The sequence below is a fragment of the Vulpes lagopus genome, chromosome 7 (genome assembly GCF_018345385.1).
Source record: "Vulpes lagopus strain Blue_001 chromosome 7, ASM1834538v1, whole genome shotgun sequence".
Taxonomy (NCBI): Eukaryota; Metazoa; Chordata; class Mammalia; order Carnivora; family Canidae; genus Vulpes; species Vulpes lagopus.
The window spans coordinates 77,403,178-77,417,601 of NC_054830.1; the positions used below are offsets into that span (position 1 = coordinate 77,403,178).

The following is a 14,424-nucleotide window of genomic DNA, read 5'->3' on the forward strand; positions in this document are numbered from 1 at the left end:
CTTACCTCCAGTTCTGGTCATGCGATGTCTAAGGGGCCATTCTAGGGGAGGCACAGCCGGACAGGGACAAGCCTAGCAATCATGTCATGGTTAAAGGACAATTTGGGGGTAGTGGGAAAGCATGGCATGGCAACTACTACCTTCTTTGGGAAGTCGTCAAATATAAGGTGCTGTCCTACTCCTCATAGCTTCAAAGTGACCAAGGAGGATGGAATGCAGTAAATTCCACCGAGACAGTTTTAGCTCATGAACAAAATCGTTTACATGATGAAATAGAGTGGCCACCCCATCTCTAGAAGGGTTCAAATCAGGAGGCTAGAGACGGAATTCCTCCACTGGGTGAGAGGTTGGAATGGATAAGCCCAAAGATCTGTATTTCAGTGGTTGCAAACTGACCACATGCATGTCATATGTGGCAAACAGACATGTTCGCTTCTGTTAGCACAACGTTTCCCTACAAAGTGGTTTTTATCATCATCATTATCATCATCATCATTATTATTATTTAAATAAAATCTGCATTTCTAGTTTCTTTTGAGAAGAAGAAAAGAGCTGATTAGAGGTACTCCTTTATGTAGGTCATATGTTCTTTAGTTCCCCATAGCCACACCACACCCTATTATTACCCAACATCAAGGCCAAGTGTCAATTGACATTTACATTCTGCTTGCACTGCAGGTTTTTTCCCTTACACTCAGCCCACTTCACTCATGTATATTATTACTTCCTTTCTCTCTGTAGGCATTTGAGTGGATGACTTTTGCTATATTCTATGGCTCTCAGCCTTTATTTAAAACAATGGCAGAGAGCTATGTTCATCTCAATTTTCCCTCTCTCTTCATGCTCCCTGGAGATTTGCAGTGCATGTGAACAGCATAGAAATCACTCAAAAGCCATCTTCACCCAGTCCTGGAGCTAGTAGGCTCCCAATAATCCAATGGAAAGAAGAAAGGCAAAAATATATATAATCAATTAACTAACTAATTATTAAAAAAAAAAAAAAAAGAAGAAAGGCAACACCTGAGATATGCTTCAGCTGATGGGTCATGAAGCCACACCAGCTCTTCAGGATGATGGTCATTTTCTGTTTTAAAGGGACATTATTCCTCATTGAAGGAACATTACTATCTAACTGACTCCCATTTAGGAGACTCAGAGCCCCCTGTTAGTTAATGAAACAGGAAGAAACAGAAAAACCTTTTTGTCTGCAAGCCTGAAATAAAAGTAAGAGAGTTTGAGCAATGATCTAGATCAAACACTTGTTGGGAGATCCCTACTAGCTCAGAGAACCTATGATTCCTAGAATTCCTACTAATATTAGTAGCTAGCACTTCTTAAATGTGTTCTATAACCAGGTATTGTATAAACACTTCACATGGGTATCTCACATAATTGTGTAATAACACCACAGGAGAGGTATTATGATTATCCTTAGTTATATAGATAAAGAAACTCAGTCACGGAGAGGTTAAGTAACTTATCCAAGGTCACACATCTAGTGATGATGGAGCCAGAATTCAAATTCAGACCATCTAACTCCAGAGACTCTAGAAGTGATGAAGGAACCACCAAGATTTGATACTTAACACCCCAATGGGATTTCCTCCCCCTACCTGTTAAATAATATTGCTACATTTCTTGCCAATCATATCAAGAACATAAAACACAGATATTCTAATTTTCTTTTCTCTGCCTTATAAAGATTAAACTAAAAATAAAAAGATCAACTTAAAAATATTAAAACCATCTCATATATATTGTATGATACAACAATGTTAATAAAACATGTTAAAAAATAAATAAATAAAATAAAAATAAAACATGTTTACCAAAAAAAAGCCCTAGAACTATTCTGTCTTGTTATGTGATTCTTTAAAATATAAAATAAATTAAAAAGCAAGTTTCCCTGGCACCAAAGTTCCTTTGGCAGAATTTGATTCACTTTTAATTTATGTTGAAATATAAATATATTTCAATAAATATAGAAAATAGAAAATAGAAAAACTCTCAAGGTCTGCAATGTCCAGTCATCCCTTCAAGGTTCTTTTTTTTTTTTTAAGATTTTATTTATTTATTTATTTATTTGAAAGAGAGCACAAGCAGTGGGGAGGAGCAGAGGGAGAGGGAGCAGCAGATTCCCTGCTGAGCAGGGACCCTGACTTGGGGCTCATCGTGGGGCTCAAACCCAGGAGCCCAAGATCACAACCTGACCTGGAAGCAGATACCCAATAGACACCTATCTGAAGATTCTATATTAGCTAACAAGTATTTAACCTGTGGAGTCAAATCTCCATTGTGTTCAGTCATGCGAACTTTGATGGGTGGACATTTGTTACAGTGATCCTACTGGGGAGGGGGGCTATTTTGACTTCTGAGATTATATCATATGATGAGGTATGCAAACAAAACTTAACATTGTTTCTCTAATTCAGTATTTTACAGAAAACTGCCTGAGAATCCTATTTGCAAATGACTTGTGGATTTAAATGAACCTAATTCCCCTAAAAAATTATGTTTCTGAAAATCATGTGTGCCAAATAAACATGAATTCTTTAGGCTTTTTATGAAATGAAAATTATACTACTCATGAATAGATCCATTAGAAAGGACATGATGATGTTTTGCTGACCAGAAAGCCTAAAATTTTAAAAATGTATTTTCAGTAAGACTGTACTCCTTCCTTAATAAGAGACTAAAAATTATCCTATAGTAGAGGAGGAAGAAATTTGACAAGGAAGACAACTCCAATAACTTGAAGCATAATGGTCATTAGTGTATGTAATAAACCCCTGTATTGAACAGAAAGAAATACAAGATTTTGTTGATAGAAAATCCATTTCTCTTGCCTTCAGTAAATAAATGAGTCGAATGAATATGTAAAATATACTGACTTTAAGGGTGTCAAATTATTGGAGGAACCGGGTGGCTCAACCACTTGAGCAGCCAACTCTTGGTTTCTACTCAGATCATGATCTCAGATGCTGGGATTGAGCCCAGGTCACATTGGGTTCCACGCTCAGCAGGGAGTCAGCCTGGAGGTTCTCTCTCTCTCTCTCTGTCTCCCTCTCCCCCTCCCCCTGCTCGTTCTCTCCCTCAAATACATAGATAAATCTTTTTTAAAAAGGCTGTCAAATCAGTCACATATTGTAGGGGAAGGAGGTGGGTATTGCTTGGTGCTTTAAGCCCTTTGACAAAACTGAGAATACCCAATACACCCAGGGACAGTACAACATGAAGGCCACAAGGCGTCGCTTTCTGACAACCTCTAGCATTGCAGCTCACAATAGTCTTCTGAAAACCACAAATGTTGGAGAGGATGCAGAGAAAAGGGAACCCTCTTACACTGTTGGTGGGAATGTGAACTGGTGCAGCCACTCTGGAAAACTGTGTGGAGGTTCCTCAAAGAGTTAAAAATAGACCTGCCCTACGACCCAGCAATTGCACTGTTGGGGATTTACCCCAAAGATTCAGATGCAATGAAACGTCGGGACACCTGCACCCCGATGTTTCTATCAGCAATGGCCACAATAGCCAAACTGTGGAAGGAGCCTCGCTGTCCATCGAAAGATGAATGGATAAAGAAGATGTGGTTTATGTATACAATGGAATATTACTCAGCAATTAGAAACGACAAATACCCACCATTTGCTTCAACGTGGATGGAACTGGAGGGTATTATGCTGAGTGAAATAAGTCAATCGGAGAAGGACAAACAGTGTATGTTCTCATTCATTTGGGGAATATGAATAATAGTGAAAGGGAATATAAAGGAAGGGAAAAGAAATGTTGGGAAATATCAGGAAGGGAGACAGAACATAAAGACTCCTAACTCGGGGAAACGAACTAGGGGTGGTGGAAGGGGAGGAGGGCGGGTGTTGGAGGGGAATGGGTGACGGGCACTGAGGTGGACACTTGACGGGATGAGCACTGGGTGTTTTTCTGTATGTTGGTAAATTGAACACCAATAAAAATTAATTAAAAAAAAAAAAAAAACAATAGTCTCCTGAGAAGGAAGGGAGGGTAGGGAAGGGATGTTAACTACATTTTGATGTAATAACCAGAAGTGCATATATTAGAATACACAATTAATGTATCCAGATCAAAGCAAGTTTCCCTAAGCTGAAAACTTAAATCTTTTTTTTTTTCATTTTTATTTTCTTTTCCTCTGGAACTACACTGAGCCTGTCGGTATTACCACGGATTAGGAATACCAAGGTGAAAATTTTCCATCATTACCTCTTGGACTTCACAAACATTCAGTGGGATGTCCTGGGTATAGATTATGACTCTTATATTACAGATGAAGAAACCGAGCCTAGAGAGTTTGTAAGGAGCCAATGAAAATTCCAGTGGCCAGGTTTTCTGACACCTGCCACCCCAACTGGGGACTGTACGCCTTGCCCCACATCCCTCAGAGTGAAGGTGCTTGGGAGCAGGGTGTGGGTGTGACTATTCTGCTTTCTGGAAGTTGGCATAAATATTTTATATAAAACTGCCTGATATTAATTTGTATTTATTTATTTTTATAACATAAGGCTTCAAAGAGTTTTCCTGGGTGCTCTAAGCCACCTTGGGCTTTGTCTTGGATGGGTTTCCAAGGAAGCTCATTTTGTTGTGTATTTGTGTGTATTTGTTTGGTCAGGCTGCCAAAGTATAGATTGTGTGGTTGAAACAAGAGACATTTATTTTCTCACAATTCTGGAGGCTAGAAACCCAAGATCAAGAAGTCAACAGGACTGATGTCAGCTGAGGTCTCCCTCCCTTGTTTTTAGATAGCCGGCTCTCTTCTCCCTGTGTTTTTACGTGGTCTTCCCCCATCTGGTCTGTGTCCTAACCTTCTCAGTCAGATTGGAACCTCATTTTGCCTTAATCACTTCTTTAAGGGCCCTATTAAAAAATAGTCACATTCTGAGGTCCTGGGGGAGGAGGCAGTGAGGGCTTCAACACATGAATTTAGAGGAGACATAATTCAATTTGCAACAGGGTGGAAAAGTTTAGAAACCTGCATTACTCCCTCCAACTCTTTACCATGACAATGATGGTATTCTAGTCTGTGTTCTTAATCTACAGCTCCCAAGAGTTGGATGTCATGTATTTCTTTCTCTAAGAAAGTTCCTTAACTTAATCTGCTTTTTGTATGTGACTTTCTTGATTGTTTCCTGTAGCTCAGAGAAAAGGTTTATTATCTCTATTCTTTTATTTTTTTCTTTAATGCTCTCCACGGTAAGTGTCGTCACCATCTGTCACCATACAAAGTTATTCCAAGACTACTGATGATATTCCCCAGGCTGTACTTTTCATTCCTGTGACTATTTTACACCTGGAAGTCTGTATGATCCCCATTCTTGAAGTAAGAAATTATATCCAACTTTGGAGCTGCTTAAAAACAGGAACAGATGTGTACTTACATTTTTTAAAGACTTATTTTTTATTTTTTAAAGATTCTTTTTATTTATTCATGAGAGACACACAGAGAGAGGCAGAGCCTAGGCAGAGGGAGAAGCAGGCTCCCTGCAGGGAGCCCAATGCAGAAGCCGATCCCAGGACCCGGGGATCACAACCTGAGCCAAAGGCAAATGTTCAATCACCAAGCCACCCAGGTGCCCCTTTTTTAAAGATTTAAATTATACTTTTTTAAACTGGAAAATACAGAAAAGCAAAAAAGAAGAAAAGAAAAAAAATATGAGAAAATGAGAATTATTCTTCATCCCACACCCTGGAGAAAATGCTACCAACATTATGCATCATCTTTCCAATCTTTTATATATACATATTTAAATTATATATATAAGACATATATGTGATATATATATAACCAAATAGTAACTTTTGTGAAAATAGTTCTGTGGTCTGCTTTGTTAACCTAGTATTTTCCATATCATTCCATATCCTCATGCAAAAAGTACTTAATCAGTTACCTAACCAGCTTCAGATTTTTGGACATTTATATTGTTTTCTATTTTTTTAAGTAGTAAGTAATGCTGTGATTAACATATTTGTAAGCATGTATGATTTTTTTTTATGACAAACTCTTACAAATGGAACTCCTAAACCACAGGACATGCAAGCTCCAGGACTTTTGGGAAGTTGCCAAGTTATCTTCCGTCTTCCTTGTCCCAATTTCCACCAATCTCTGATCCTTCCCCCAGCAGACTGGCATGGCTGTTTTCCCCATTTAAGAGATGAAGATTACAGCCTCCCCCGCTCCTAAAAATAATCTGATCAATATTATAGGTCAAAATTACTGAAGTAGTTAAAAGGTTCTGCTGTTTACACATTTAGTCTTTTTTTTGTGTGTGTGAATGGATTGTTGATCTGTCCATTATTTTCACTGCTTCTCTGACTTATTGACTTGTGTGTGCTGCTTATAAATATTAACCCCGTGTCACGTGTTACAAATGTGTTTCAAAAAATGTTCTCACTCATACTTGTCTTTTTAGGTGGTTCCTGAGATTTTCTGGCACACACATTTGTAATATTTCTAAGGTCAATCCAGCAATATTTTGCTTTCTGTGTGCTGTTTTTGATGTTGGGTTCATGAAGGCCTTCCTTTCCTCGATCCAAGAGTATATAAATATCTGCCTTTATTTTCTTTGGGTATTTTATGGCCTCACTTAAAAAATTCTGTATTGTGGTAAAATATACATAACAAAATTTACTATTTTAACCATTTTTAAGTGGCAATTCAGTGGTATCAAGCATATTCACAGTATTCTACAATTACCACTATACATTTCTAGAAGTGTTTCATCATCCCAAACAGAAACTCTATACCCATTAAACAATAATTCCTCATTTCTCCCTCCCCATCCCCTTGTAATTTCTATTACACTTTCTCATAGAGAAATTTGCCTATTCTAAGTACCTAAAATAGGCATTTTGCCTATTCTAGGTACCACATGTAAGTGGAACTATACAATATTTGTCCTTCGGGGTCTTGTTCATTTCACTTAGCAGAATATTTACAAGGCTCATCCATATCATAGCATCTATCAGAATTTTGTTCCTATTTAAGGCTGAATAACACTCCGTTTAAATATATATTATGCTTTCATTTTAAGGTATAATTTTCTAATGTACATAAACACGATTTGATATACAATATTATGGGAATATCTAAACTAACTTACTGAAGAGCTAGCTCATCATGTCCCCCACTGATTTGAAATTCTAACTTTATCTGACATTCCAATACAATGTTTTCTCGATAGGGACATCACCCCCAACGGGTTGAAAATTGGTCTTGGGGCACAGAAGAAAAATCCTACTCTTTTTATGTATAAAGCACAGACATATGTGCAGTACATAGAGATACATGTTATATCTGTGGTATTAAAATTTTATGGGAGGTGGTGACTAGGGAAAAAGTCTGAAAAGGCTCCTTTAGGGATAACAATGAGGGGAAAGGTTGAGAAACCCTGCCCTGTACCACATTCCTACACTTACTTGTATGTTTTTCTAAACTTACTTTGCTCCATTGATGAGCCTGTCCCTACACCAGAAACATTAAATTCTGTTGTTCTTATCATTCTGTTCACTTCTTCCTAGAAAGTATGAGAATCTGAGGTCACCATATTTACTTGTTTACTTGTCTATGGCCTGTCTCCTTGGACTAGAATGACAGCTTAGTGGGATCTTGGACTTGTCCTGTTCATCACTGTGGCCCTGCATTTTATTTTATTTTATTTTAAATTTTTATTGATTTATGTATTATAGTCACAGAGAGAGAGAGAGGCAGAGACACAGGCAGAGGGAGAAGCAGGCTCCATGCACCGGGAGCCCCGGGAGCCCGATGTGGGATTCGATCCAGGGTCTCCAGGATCGTGCCCTGGGCCAGAGGCAGCAGGCGCTAAACCGCTGCGCCACCCAGGGATCCCTGGCCCTGCATTTTAAATGGTGCCTGGTAGAAGGCACCCACTGAATATTTTTTGGTTGAATTAATAAGTTTGAATATCTGGTAGATCAAATCCTTTCTAACTGTTCTTTTTTTTTCTTCAAAAATTTAGCTACTCTCACCTGTTCACTTTTGGAAATGAACCTTAGAATCACTTTAATAGGCTGTAAAAAAATCCTATCAACTACCCTCCCTCTACCCTCCAGAAGGTGGAGCTTCTTGAGACTTAAAGAGTGTTAAAAATGGTAACTTTTTAGCCAAGAAATCATCTTAACTATGTGAAGGAGGTCTACCATCACCATGTGCATATCACATAGCTGGATATTATGTGATGAGAGAGGCACTTCCCCTCTTTCATGGTCTCCCCCAAAGCCCATCACCCCAATCTAATCATGAGAAAACACCAGACAAACTCAAATTCACAGAATTCTATAAAACTGACCAGCACCCTTAAAAAAACGTCAGAGTCATAAGAAATAAAATAAAATAAAGGAAAAGCTGAAATACGTCATAGCACAGAGGAGACTAAGGGAACATGATGACCAAATGTGGAATCCTGGATTAGATCCTGAACTATTAGTGGGAAAATTCCTGAGTTTTTCAAATTTAAGTCATATATTTGAAATTATTATTATTGCAAATATCTACCATTAGTTAGGTAGAAAATCTAAACAAGATGTGCTATTTGTTTTATTAAGAAATTTTGTTTTTTTAAATTTTTCTTTATTTATGATAGTCACACAGAGAGAGAGAGAGAGAGGCAGAGACACAGGCAGAGGGAGAAGCAGGCTCCATGCACCAGGAGCCCGACGTGGGATTCGATCCCGGGTCTCCAGGATCGCGCCCTGGGCCAAAGGCAGGCGCCAAACCGCTACACCACCCAGGGATCCCTTATTAAGAAATTTTGAAACATTGTGTGTCAACTATACTTCCATAATAATCAAGACTCTGTCTTTTAAAACTCCAGAAATGGATGGTGAATTTGATCAAATACCTTTTTAGAAAATATCTTTTTAATCAAATACCTTTTCAGAAAATATTAAGACGACCGTATCTTTGGCACTACAGATGTAATTTCTTTTTCTCTTGTTATTCAAATATGCCTGCATCTCTATAATAGCTCCTTCCAGGTGCAGTATGTAATTCTTTGGTGAAACACCAGAACCGGTTTGCAAATATTTTATGTAGGATTTTAGCGTCATCATTTAGCTGCAGCCGGGCCTGGGCGCCCTACCTATCGTGACTTGGGCGGGAGGGAGGCGAGTAGGAACCCGAGCAGGTGCAGTTGAGGCCGCTGCACTCTGTAAAGTCCTCACTCAGCAAGGTGAACGAGCCCCCCGGATAGAAGCCTGCAGAGACCCGGGACTCGCTAGCGCCCCGAGCGGCGCCGGAAGTTGCGTCATCCACCCGGCGTTCCTCTCAGCCAATGGCCGCGGAATGCGCCGTTCGAGGGTAACCTGCACGACACCTGGACGGTAAAAGCAGACGGCCCTTCAGGCGCAAAATGAACTGTCCTTGTACATTATTACGCGAGGTAGCAAGGCAGCCTAGTCAGAGACAAGTGTCTCTTCTCGCTTCTCTGCCGCCAGTTAACGTAGCTCAGGGACACCACGCCTTCAACCTGAGGGCGCTCTCACGGTCCGCAGGTGCCCTCACTAAAGATGGCTGACCGGCGCGGAGTAAAAGCCGGAAGTAGGCGGGATGGGCGGTGCGGGGAAGGGGGCGTGGTTAGGCGTGGCGAGGGCGTGGCCTGGCCGCCTTGCGGTCGGGAGGGGCGTGGCCAGCCGCCCCACCTGGACTCTCCGTGGAAGGCGCGCTGGCCGCCGCCGTCCGCATTCCTGCCGTCTCCGGGGGGCGGGTCGCCGCCGGCCCCGCCCCCGCCCAGATTTCTCCCTCTTGGGAGCACCCCCGGAGTCGCCCAGGTTGGGCCCGCGCCGGCAGCCGAGCCTCAGTCGGAATGGAGGGCGCCCAGGAGGACCCCGCAGAGTCTAGCTCCTCCGTCCCCAGGTTCGCAGAGCCTGCCGGCTCGGCCAGGGGCGCCGAGGTGCTGCCTCCGGAGGAGTCGGGGGCGGCCCCCAAGAAACTCTGTGGCTATTTAAGTAAATTTGGCGGCAAAGGTCCCATTCGGGGCTGGAAATCCCGCTGGTTCTTCTACGACGAGAAGAAATGTCACCTGTATTACTCACGGACCGCGCAGGATGCCAATCCCTTGGACAGCATCGACCTCTCCACTGCGGTCTTCGACTGCAAGGCGGACGCCGAGGAGGGGACTTTTGAAATCAAGACTGCCAACCGGATTATTACCCTGAAGGTAAATGGGGCAGTTTCCCCCCTCTTTTTCAGCCAGGATGGGTTCCCAGGGCACGGCTGGGCACGTGTGGGTGGTCACAGTAACTTCACTGGAACAAGAATTACAGACTCTGATCTCTTCCAGTGAACCCTGGGCGCCCACGGTTTAGTGGACTCCAAAACGCATTCACACCCACTTCCTCATTGGGCGCCCACGGCAAAGGCGGGGTGATGCACCCACACTAGGATTTATAAACTGAGTCTTAGAGAAACGAAGTGACCAGCTAGGGGTCATGCGTGTCCGGAGCGGTGTAGACCACACTTGGAATCCCTAAGTCTTCTTACTTCCTCAGTTGTGTCTCGAGACATTTACTTTTTGTTGTGCCTTAACAATGCAGTTACCTTAACTTTCTTACTTGGGGCTGAAAGAGAGTCCGGATATGAGCTGTGTAATCCGCTCCTGGCCTGGATTCTGAATCACTCTTCTTGATATTTTGGCCAAGGGGAGTGAATGCTGAGCAAATGTTGGCGGGGATTGGGAGACAAAATACTTAGGTTTCTCGGATCAGCCTAAAATGTTCGCAGAGGCATGACTAAACGTGTTTTGCCGTCAGTAGGTTTTATTTTATTATCACCTTGAACTGAGAAAGCCTGAAACAGTGGGAAAGCCACATGCTTTGAAATCAGACAGGCTTGGATTCAGATTCTCCATCAGGTACTTAGTAGCTGTGTCACCCGGGCAAGTTACTTAACCTCTCAGAATCTAGGTAGTTTGTGAGATTTAAAACAAGGTATGTAAGCATCTGGCACCTACAAATTGTTGAATTAATCTCAGTGTCTAGATGCAGCCCAACACCTCGTGGGTGCTCAATCAATTCTTGTTTAATGAACCCAAATGATGATAATAATAGGTCGTAATGTTCACGTTAGGAAGAGGTGCCCCAGAACTTGAGCGGAAAGACACATCTGAGCTGAGGGTTCCAGGATTCACACTCATCAAAGAAGAATGTGCCAGGAGACAGCCTCCCGGACACCACTCCGTCTTCCTGCCCTTCCATCCTGGCTTCCAGCCAACTGGGCATCCATCGAGCCCCTGGATGTAGCCCACAGTTTCCGTTCCCCTTTAATGGCTGGGCCTGACTGGTGACCTGGCTGGGGAAATCAGATAAAATAACGCAAACCTGGAATTCCAGGCCCGGGAAGGCACGCCTTTGGGAGGTCATGTGGTTTATGGGTCATGCGTTCCCTCCCACAGGCTGAGCGTTATCTTACAGGGTCTCCAACACATGTCTTTAACTGTTCAATTGATCTATGTCTGTGCCTGGCTCTGTGCTAAGCACTGGGGCGTGGAGCCAGATCAGACGTGCTGCCTGGTTCTCAAACAGCTTGAGTAAGGTCTGATGAGGGAAGGAGAGGGAGACTGGCATACACAGTGCAGTGTTCTGTAGAGACATTCTGATAAGTCTGTACCAGAAAAGTGTGACAGGAGGGGTCGCTTCTGCTGAGTGGAAGGGTCCGCCCAGGAGGAAACAACAGAGGAGGAGATGACACCTGAGGCCCAAAAAAGGGATTTGGTTTTCTATGAGCAGACAGGAGGGAGAAGGGTTATTCCTGGCCATGGGTGTTCCGTGAGAGTGTCCTGGCAAATCACAGGAGCCTGGGGTACAGACGGGCCCAAAAGATGGAGTGGGAGAACGGAGGCCCAAGCATGGGGCATTTGTGAGTTAGGCCTGGGAGCTTGGACTTTGTCCTGTGGGCTGTGGGAAATTGTCAAAGAGCTTAAAGCAAGAAAGCCTTTGAGATTAGAATGTTTAGAAGGCTCAGTGCAGCTGTTGACTAGAGAAAAAATTAGAAGGCAAGGCTGCTGGTCAGCAAGTCCATCAGGAGGTGATCGGTAGAGAATGGTAATTGAGCTAGAGCTGTGACAGGGGGAGGAAGACAAATGGGGGTGACCCGGGATGTGATGAGGGGGAATGCAAGGGAGGGGTCAGGGATGGCTGACTGTCCAGTTGGCCCAGTCATGACAGGAGGAGCTCAGGATGGGGTGGCTGTCAGTAGACTCTTAAGTTCGGAGAGGACGAGACCATGACATATATAGTAGGTGCTCCTGCTAATTAATAAAATTGGATATTTGGGTATGGGCCAGAGCTTGTCAGCACAGGGTCATGGTGAAGCCATGGAGGGGCTGAGGTCTCTCAGGGAGAGTGTATAGAAAGAGAAGACTGGTGGGCATCATTTTATCTTATGTGGTAGCTCCCTGACAGGCCGAGGGCCTCTTTCATGGAGCCCCCAGCCTCGTGCACACCTTACCTGTGGACTAGTTAGAATGAGGAGTCTTTGATTGCCCACAGCCTGCTGCCTGCTGCTGTGCTCACATGGCTTGTAGGCAGCTCTGTGAGGCTCACTATCCACTCCCAGTGAGCTGCCGGGCTTCCTTGGCGTAGCTGATCCCAGGCCTTCTCTATGCAAGCCACAGTCTCCTGGCCATATTTACCAAAAAGCTCTGGTGAGCCGGAGGAGACCTAGGTTCTGGGACCAGCTCCGTCACTGCCTGCCTGAGAACTTCAGTTCTCTATCCACAGAAGGGCTGATCATGCCTGCACTGCCTCCCTCCTGGAGGATCCAACAACAGAATAGATGTGAAAATAGATATTTGGATCATCCAAGGCTGGGAAACTAATGATCCCCATCAACCATTGCCTGTTTGGGGTACCTGGAGGTGCCACTGTGTTGTTACTATGTGCATATGGCTTTCCCGTCCCCAGTCATATTCATGATTTCGATGCATCCCCAAAACAAAGGAGAGATTCTCTCCATTTCATTAAAAAGTCAATCTTTTAGGATTTCTGGACCCAGTTCCAATGTGGAGCATGGAGGGTGCCCCCCACCCTACCTCCCCAACACCAAGCAATTCTCAGATACCAGCGGTGCCTGAGAATTCAACTCAGTTCTCTCTCTCTCTCTCTCTCTCTCTCTCTCTCTCTCTTTAAGTCGGCTCCATACTCAATGTGGGGCTCAAACTCACAACCCTGAGATCAAGTGTTGCATGCTCTACGAACTGAGCCAGCCAGGCACTCCCAAATCAATTCTAACACTGTCTATCCAAAGACAGCATCAGATCCCACAGGTTAAGGGCTCAGTTCTAGAAGACTGACCCCATACCTTCAGGTGCCAGTCATAAGCCCCAGGCTGTCACTTGTGTGCATGACAGCCAGCTACAGATTGGAGTTTCCAATGACCTCCTCCTCAGGTTCCATTAGTTTGCTAGAGTGGCTCCCAGAACTCAGAGAAACACTTAAACTTACCAGTTTAGGGGATCCCTGGGTGGCGCAGCAGTTTAGCACCTGCCTTTGGCCCAGGGCGCGATCCTGGAGACCCGGGATCAAATCCCACATCGGGCTCCCGGTGTATGGAGCCTGCTTCTCCCTCTGCCTGTGTCTCTGCCTCTCTCTCTCTCTCTCTCTGTGTGACTATCATAAATAAATAAAAAAATAAAAATAAAAAAAAAATGAACTTACCAGTTTACTAAAGGATATGATGAAGGAAACCAATCAACAGCCAGATGAAGAGATGCACAGAGCAAAGTATGGGGAAGGGGCAGGAACTTCCACAACCTCTCCAGGTGTGTGCCACTCTCTCCACATCTCTGTTTTCACCAACCCAGAAGCTCTCCAAAGCCAGTCCTTTGGATTTTATGGAGACTTCATTACCATGATTACTAAGTAGTTTACCACTCTCTCCTCCTGAGAGGGCAGGCGTGGAACTGAAAAGTCCTGGCCTATAATCACAGGATTGGTTCTCCTGGCAATCAGCCCCCCATCATTGGGTCACCTAAGGGCTTTCCGAGAGTTACCGTATTAAAACCACAAAAGTCATTTTTTTCACCCTTATCCCAGGAAATTCCAAGGGATTTAGGAGCCGTGAGCCAGAAACCATGGACAATGATCAAATACATATGAAAAATATATTTTTGGTCATTTCAATAATATATGTTTCTTATGGAACACAGACAGTTAAAAAACATTGCATTGTCGCACAGGGAGATGGTGATGGTTCCAGGGCCCCACGCATGCCAGAATTTCCAAGCTCTCTCCCTGTCTCTTACCACCACCAAATGCCCTTGTCCAGGGAGCACATTTTGATCACTTGGAGTGTGTCAGCTACTGTGCTGGGCGCTTCACTTCCCTTACCTCATCACATCCTCGTAACTGCCCTGTGACAGGAGTGCTGTCATCATCGCA

At 43.5% G+C, this 14,424-nt stretch overlaps 1 protein-coding gene across 5 annotated transcripts in view; it reads left to right on the forward strand.

Moving 5' to 3' along the window:
- The first annotated feature begins 9,714 nt into the window (after positions 1-9,714).
- The window catches only part of TBC1D2 (TBC1 domain family member 2), a 50,439-nt gene continuing 45,729 nt past the window's right edge, over positions 9,715-14,424 (forward strand). For 3 of the 5 annotated variants that reach the window (XM_041760491.1, XM_041760492.1, XM_041760493.1), the window contains exon 1: positions 9,715-10,205. In XM_041760491.1, coding sequence (XP_041616425.1) covers positions 9,852-10,205 — 354 coding nt within the window. In that variant the 5' untranslated portion in view covers positions 9,715-9,851. The remainder of the gene's footprint in view (positions 10,206-14,424) is intronic. The other 2 variants (XM_041760497.1, XM_041760495.1) reach the window with 2 other exon arrangements.